This window comes from Musa acuminata, chromosome BXJ2-1, assembly GCF_036884655.1.
Source record: "Musa acuminata AAA Group cultivar baxijiao chromosome BXJ2-1, Cavendish_Baxijiao_AAA, whole genome shotgun sequence".
Taxonomy (NCBI): domain Eukaryota; kingdom Viridiplantae; phylum Streptophyta; class Magnoliopsida; order Zingiberales; family Musaceae; genus Musa; species Musa acuminata.
In genome coordinates, this window is record NC_088338.1 from 10971638 (window position 1) to 10980053 (window position 8416).

General features: G+C 38.2%; 1 protein-coding gene across 1 annotated transcript; it reads right to left on the minus strand.

Annotated features, from left to right (window-relative positions):
* Positions 1-210: 210 nt before the first annotated feature.
* LOC103996758 (soluble starch synthase 2-2, chloroplastic/amyloplastic) lies at positions 211-7983 on the minus strand. The gene is made up of 9 exons (XM_009417747.3): positions 7747-7983; positions 6397-6663; positions 5383-6031; positions 5131-5195; positions 4779-4856; positions 4583-4693; positions 4367-4411; positions 3319-3492; positions 211-1442 (listed from the first exon to the last, which is right to left on the minus strand). Exons 1-9 carry the CDS (start codon positions 7858-7860, stop codon positions 486-488), a joined length of 2460 nt encoding a protein of 819 aa, XP_009416022.2. The 5' UTR covers positions 7861-7983; the 3' UTR covers positions 211-485.
* Positions 7984-8416: the final 433 nt, after the last annotated feature.

Below are 8416 nucleotides of genomic sequence, written 5' to 3' on the forward strand. Positions count from 1 at the left end.
GGATAGATTGCTATGATTCTTGCATCATCGTAAGCTTACAAAAGATGCCAATTGAAGGCTCTCAAGTAATGCAAGCTTCGCTGCGTTGGAGATTCATGCTTAACGTTGCATGGAGCAATGCAGAAAGAGTAGTTCTTTGTTAATCCAGAGGTCAGAATCTTATACATGAAAAGCAACCACAATATCTTTCAAAAGGGAAAACAATTGATGGATATGGAAGAAGTTTACTCATAAACTTACTGTCTAAAGACATCACAGCAGCAGGCTAGAGATAATTCTGCTCCAACATCTATTTCACACAGGAAACTGTAAAAACAATACATAACAGTACAGATAAACTTGCCACTGAACGGTTGATCGGTTATGAACTCGTGCACCGAGAGATGACAAACTAGTGAGGTATGTAGAAGATTCACCAGAAAATCTTGTGCATTGCTTGGTAACATAGGGTTCCATCAACAACAGGCCTTTCAAGGAAGAGGGAATCACCATTGGTACTTGGCCGCAATAAGGACTTCTTCGTAGCGCTGAGCAGCATTATCCCAACTAAGGTCTTGTATCATCCCTCGTACCTGCAGTCTCTCCCAACTCTTCTTGTGGTTTCTGTATGTGTCTAAACAATGCTGCAGTGCCTGTATCATCCTATTTGCCTCTGCCCTTTCAAAGGTCCAACCCAAGCCTACGTCATTGAGTGGATCAAACTGTTGCACAGTGTCTCTTAGACCACCGACAGAATGCACCACAGGAACAGTTCCGTACATCATCGCATAAAGTTGGTTCAGTCCACAAGGCTCGAATCTTGATGGCATCAGTAGGATGTCAGCACCCGCTGTGATTCGATGAGCCATCTTCACAGAAAACCCAATCCATGCCCTGGCCTTGTCGCGATGTGCGCTTTCGATTCCCCGAATCATATCTTCGAGGTCTCGCCTTCCTGTGCCCAGCATGACTATCTGTAGATCCTGACCGACAAGCCATGGCCTGGCCTCTGCTATGAGATCTACGCCTTTCTGATAGTCCAATCTCCCAATAAAGGCAATGATAGGAACATCACCCAGGACTGGCAGACCAAGCTCACGTTGCAAAGCAGCCTTGCATTGGGCCTTGCCCAATTGAAGAGTTTCCAAAGAGAAGTTGGTGTAACCATCAGAAGTTAGGTACACATCGGAATTAGGGTTCCAACTTTCTGTACTAATCCCATTAACAATACCTCGAAATTTCCAGTCATTATCACTAATGATTTCATGCAGGCCCCAGCCACCTTCGGGTGTTTTTAGTTCCCAAGCATAACCATGGCTAACAGTAACCACACGGTCGGCAGTTTTTAAACCAGCTGCAAATATATTGAAATGTTCACCTCCAACAGGATCATAGAATTTGAAAAGGTCTAAGTAGTGATCTGGCAAATCCACAAGGGAGAAGTCGTCTACTGGACCACGGCCCTGGAAGACAAACCAGCCTCAATTAATATACCTGATGATGATGACAGATGTTGCTGCAACTCTCCATGGGAAATGCCGAAATTGTATCCTCATTTTCTGAATAAAAAGATGATTCTACATTGTACTGGAACAAGATAATGCTATACATCAACAATGTTAAGAGAAGTATATAGCCAAACCCAAAAGGTCCATCAAGTGGCTAGTCATGCGAGAAACTTACATTTCATTTTGGGCACCCTTTGCTGAATCTTCTGGAGGATACTGTCATATTCAAATACCCCACTATATGTATAGTTACCAATTCCAACTCTTCTTATGGCAAATAAATTAATGGCTGAGTGCTTTCATTTTTTAAATTTCCACGCATTTGCAGATCTTGTTTGGAAATACCAACTTAGGATCAAACTAGAGTGGTTAACATTCACCCTACAACTAGAGTCTTGGATTTCAATTTCAAAATTGGGCAACAGACTGCAATTTTCAAAATGTATGTGTAGAATGTCCATCATGGAGTTGTATTTTGTTGGTCAGGGTTCATTAATGAGCAGAAAGATAAAACTATATTAGCAGGTAACTAAATAACTAAGGAGCTGACAAAATTTCCACCAACAGAAAAATCTGTAGGACATTAAAAAGAAAAGGGCAATGATCAGTATGCAAGATTAAATACTAAAAAAAGTTAAAAAGACTATGAAATATTTTTGAGAAATATTAAAGAATGATGAGCAAATTTTTTGATGGCTTTTGATGAAACACTATAACATAGCACCAGCATTCTTTTGCTGGGTGGAAAATTAGTAGCACAATTTGTGCTTCTTATGGTGATTCAGTAGACATTGCCTTGTACCTAGTTGGAAAATCAAATAAAATGTAAATAGTATTTCAAATAATTATGGATTAATGCATATTACCATATATTGACTGAAATCTCTGATAACAATCCCATTGGCTGAGATAACTAGGAACCAAATAATGCCTCTTTTTGGCTCAGATAATATCATAATGACCATTGAGAACAAATCCTTGCAAAACCTCTTATGATTCAGTGTCTTACACAATCTGAGATCTTGATAGGACAAGAAACATGAGTCTATTTGCTTCTCTCATCCTATAGCACTTCAATCCAGTTGTGAGGATTGACAAGATCCACATACTGATAAATCTACCTTAAAGAAATTTTCCAGCTCATTGATCCTGGCTGCAAAATCTGACAGATGTAATTTAAATCTCCAGGAAAGGAAAAGGCTTATCTTGAATTTGTATAGTTGATCATGGATTAGAAGAATTGTTTCTACCTCCTATCTTGTATTGAAAGAAGAACAAAAAAATGCTACATTGACTATGGTAAAAAAGTAATATGGCCCGCCCTATATACATCCATGAAGTGACTGTGATACCTTCAGATAAACACAGTAGCATCAAATTTATTTCAGGCATCCTCAGCTGAATCTTCTGGTGATTATACAAGTAGAGTATGGTGTTGGTGGTGTTGTAAATATCACAGTGTACCGGTTATCTCATTATTATCATTTATCCTGAATAATGAGGACAAAGAAAGGATCAAGAGCGCACTGTTATTACCCTAGAACGTTTTCAACATTGAATTGTCTTAACCAAGATGAAAACCATGGGTTTAATTATTCCTCGTGCTGAACCGTATCAGCAATAAACTTCAACCAAGCCATTCATTTGCCTCATAAATATCTTTTCCTACACTTATTGGGTTACAACAATGGTTAATTTAGTTGGTCAACAATTTAGCCCAAGAGGTATCTTATAACTTTTAAATATGAATTGACCATTCCCAATTATTAACAATACATGACATAGGAACAAAGGCATTTATGTGATAATGGAAACTAGAAACTGCTGTTACCTGGTAAGCTATGTTGTGTATCACCAACACACATCGGGCATACTTCATCAACCCCATATCACGATAATATGCCTTTAAATAAACAGGAAGCAGGGAAGTATGCCAATCATTTGCAATAAAAACCAAGTTCCCATCTCCATAGCAGACACCACCACATGGAATGTGCCAGGGAACCTGAAACAACTTAGACAGTCTTCTTCAGGTGACAATTAAGTTAAAGGGGATATTTTGGTAGATAAATTGTGAACTATATTAACAAAAACAATTTCTGGCCTACAAAGAAACTATAGTTGATCTTTACTGAGTTGATGCTAGCTAAGATTATTAAGAATGCCCAAACAGTTTTAGATAAAAGGTTTATGGATCTTAAAGAAGTAATAAAATCTATGCATCTTCATGAATGCTTTTGCATGAAAGTCTTCAAGTGTAGGACTGCAAGTACATTCTTGTCTCTTTGTTCTCATTCACTCAGATTTGGCAATTTAGTGGCTTACATTCTTGAATCTTAGTACTCAAATTACAAAATGGCCTATTTGACAATCACAAATCCTCAGTATAATAATGTCTCTTTATGAAGTTTCCACAACCTTTATATTTGACTCAAAATTTTAATCTGAAACCAGTCTAATAAGCTTATGGACTAAAGCACCATGAATTTATTAATGTGTACATTATCTTTCAGGAAAATCATATATCTCCATGCAAGTGTTGCCATGCTTATTGACATACCCCCAACATGGGCTGAAATATATTGTGCTAGAAAAATATAGAATGTGTTATCGCAAACCATGACAAAGAAGCCAACATACAACTATGGTCAAGTTTTGGTAAATATTCTGGCTCACACGGGCCTGTGCCTACAGGCATGACAATCAATAATACCATGCCAGCAAGGCAATCACACACCCCCATGCAATAATACATCAATCGTCCTTTCCAAGAAACACAAGCTAGGAAGACAAGCACTTGGATATCCAAATATTAGTAATTATAGATGACTACCATATAGCATCAGCAACAGAAACCACAATAATGCTCAGGAAAGTACCTCAACTGCTGCCCTGCACAATAAAACCATCCGTTTCAGAATATCCTGCATTTAAACATTAAAAAAAATATCACTAGGAATGAGATTTGGTTGATATTGTCATTGTCAAACTATAAAACTACAAAAAAAAAAAGTTCAAGTTAGTGTTCAGAAACAAACAGAAGCAAAAAAACATGGTTACCATGTCTTAATGAACTTAACATAAATAAGGATTACCCGTCGGTTTCCACCATATATGTCATTTTCAATGTGGCGAAAAACAGGACTATCGATAAAGACAAAGTCAACACAATCAATGTAGGCATGATAATAAGTAACCTCCAAGTCCTGTAAAATACAAGTAACAGCAAAATTTAAGTAAAGATATATTATGTGATGTCTGCCAACAATATCACATTGAAAAGATGAATACCTGCCCATCAACCTTGTACCTTTTCAGAACTCCTACTCCTTTGGGTTCAGCATAATTACCATACTTTGGTGCCACTACCTAAATACACAAGATGTGTGCAAATCAGTCTACTTGTTAAAGCAACCCAGTGAAATCAGCTAATCAATTCAACTTTACACAAAATCAGATCAGCAGGTCCAATTCATGTTGCCTATGGAAAAGAAAGTCCAGAAGATATGCTTCAAAGTGGCTGTTCACATTCACTAATTAACTGACTACACCAAGCTAGGTAGAGGCAAAAATAAATCCACTGATAGTTTTTTTTACTTGTGTCTAAGTACAACTTGCAAAGATAAGTCACAGGATCAAGTACCATAACTCGATGCCCTCTCCTGGCCAAGGCCTTAGGTAACTCTCCAACAACATCTCCAAGCCCACCTATAAGAAATCATCAATAAGTGTCAGTTCAAAGAAACAAGTTGAAACAACCCATTTTAATACTTGACAATGGTAAGCAAGCGCAATTACAGCAAAAAATTGAAAAATGATGAAGAGAAGGGCATGAAATCAAGAAAGTGACTGTAATGTCAAATATATGATGTCAACAAGTGATGAATGTGAGTACCTGTTTTGGACCATGGAGCACATTCCGCAGCTACCACTATGACATTCATGGCATTTGGGTTAGCCACAGGAGAAGAGTCAAAGATTCCTTGCTTCGGTGACTCCTCTTGTTGCTCGTCCAAAGCTTGGACAATTGTTACTGCAGAGACCTCAAGGTTCTCATCTTTCATAACATAAGAATTAGACTTGTCAGGAAGAACTGGGAGTGTAACATGAGGCTGAGATTGCTCCAAGTTGGTTTCTCTTAGTAGCCCAAGAGCATCGGCCATGGATTGTTGAACTTCTAAACCACTTATGGGTTCCTCCACCTCATTAACAACACCAGCTTCAGTTGACTGAACATCGGTAGTTTGTTCTGTCAATTGAGATTGCTCTAAGTTGGCTTCTCTTAGTAGCCCAAGAGCGTCAGCCATGGATTGTTCAACTTCTGAGCCATTTATGGGTTCTTCCACCTCATCAACAATACCAGCTTCAGTTGACTGAACATAATCAGAGGAAGTCCAAGAGTCATTTGTTCTCTGAAGCTCTCCATTGTTACCTCCATCAAGGTTTGAGAAAGAACTATTACTCTGATTGTAAGAAGCTGGTTCCTTTTCTTTCGTACCAACACTATCTTTTGTGGATGATGCTATTTCTCTCCTTTCAACAATCTGCATCAAGTTGAGAAGATTTATGATTAATTTTGAAATCAACATGAATTCGCCTATACATAACACAGTGTTACAGGCAGCTACTTGTGTAATCATTTTTTTCATTTTAATGCTATTTAAATTATGTGTCTTTATTAACAAAAGATAAGTTTACAAGATCAACAATGCCATGAAGAATAGTATTGTCATGATGGATACAAGAAACTAAACACAAATGTGTTCATTTACACCACATATTACTCAAATTGGGAGATTCCAATAAGTAGTACGACAAAAGAAGATAGAACATATATAAAATGCAAATAACTTTCAAGCACAAAACATATGGAGTAGCCCAAAATTTTTCTTGAAATACAAAAGAAGACCTGGTTCAGGAGGCTCCTCTGTATGGTCAGAACCTCCTTGCTCAGTACGATGGCAGTCTGGATTGTATTAACAGTGATCTCCCTATCATCCTCATCACTATCCTCTTGTCTTTCAGAACTGATGCTTCTTCCAACTCCTAATAGAAGCCTTCCATTCTTTTGGGTGTTTGGAACTAAACCCACCAATAGTCCATGGTAGACAGCATTCAGAAACCTCACCGTGCAAGCACTTCCATTATAACTGATGTGATTGCGTCGGGTATTGCTCTGAAGGAGAACAAAACCATTACCATTTTTATCAATAAAAATAAACAAAGGTTGACATCAATATGTGATAACCATGAACGGCTTACCCAGAAGCATATTAGGAACAAGGTGTTCAGTTTCTACCAAAACTACCCAACAAGCAAACAAACATATAAACAAACAAACAAACAATTTCCTTGTTCTTACATGATCAACCTGAAAGCAGGGGGGTCACTTTTAGGTAATTAAGAAATTCAACATGAGGAAATATTGATCATGTGTCAGGACAACTCGCAAATCGTTCCATGACCTCTACGAGTTGCACAAAGAATTCACATCAAAATAAGCTTTACGTATGGAAGCCCAAAAAGGCTCCAATTCCTTATGATTTCTGATCAAAGATATAAGATCACAAAAAGATGCAAGGATGTAAATATTTGCCTTAACTTCAACAAGATTACAACATGAAAACACAATAGTTTTCCACCCAAAGATCTAAAATGATAAAAAGTCTTCACTTGTTTATTGTTCTTATCATCTGCCAATTTTTCTCTAGGTTGAGGGAAGTTAATCAGAAAACACGGATCAACATAGCCAGCATTGATTAGAATGAGACAATGAAGAAGCCATGAAGGATCCAAGAAAAAGCAAAAACATCGAGTCATAATGTTAATTAACCACATAAAACAACAAGATGACGAGAAAATCACATATATGAAACAACAACAGTAGTCCGTGTCCACGGACAAGGAACACTGATCGGAAGCGTATAATCTACACCAAAAAGAGTTGTACTAAAAGCGGGAGCAAGAGCCAGGAATCGACGGTGCACTGGAAGCAGAAAACCACTTTCAAACTAGAAGAGGGCGGACAATGCGAAACAATTAGACTCTTCTGTTGAGACCCAAAAGGATTTCGAAGAACAAACAACTTTACCATTATAGATGGGAATTGCAACTGCAACAGCCTCTCTAGAGAACCTTTTGTTTCAATTCGAACAAGATTGTTTAATTTTGAGGACGAAATGAGATTAAAAAAAACCCGTCCTTCTTTCTTTACTCGCGATCGGGGCACCTCAAATCAACAGGTGGAGAGAGAACTCACAGCGGAAAAAGGAGAACAGATGAGAGGCGTCCCATTGCGAGGGAAACGGCACGCGACCCCGCTGCATGACGTCGGCGGCAGCGCCGGCGGAGAGGCGAGGCAGTGGGAGAACATTCCGGCCGGTGAGAGGTAGGGGCGTGGCAGTGATCCAACCGAGGTGGTTTCGCGCTTTCTCACACACGTCAGTCTCTGCAACCGTAGGTTAAAAGCTCTAGCCTGAAGGCTAGCTTACCAAGCCCATGACTAGTTCATGAGCTATTGGCTGACCTAGCTATTGGTACGATCCATATACGATCATCATCAGCAATGCACATAGATCAGTATATGGCTTGCCGGTCGTTGGATTTGGATCCAAATATTAATTAAATTAAATCAGACTTAATTAGTTTAAAATGATTTAAGATAATTCTAAATTAGTTTAATTTATTTATGTCTGTTTAACATAAATTAAAATAAATATTGAAGCTAAATTATCTCTAGTCTGCCGCTGTGATATCTTTCAGACATAAATTTACGATTAAACTTCATCCGTATTCATCAATTGTTTTGGTCTTGGACCGAAGGAGCAAAGTCGTCCTGAGTAGCTCTTTGTATTGTTTACGATCTTATATCTTTGATCAGAAATCATAAGGAATTAGAGCCTTTTTGAGCCTCCATACTTGTTATTTTG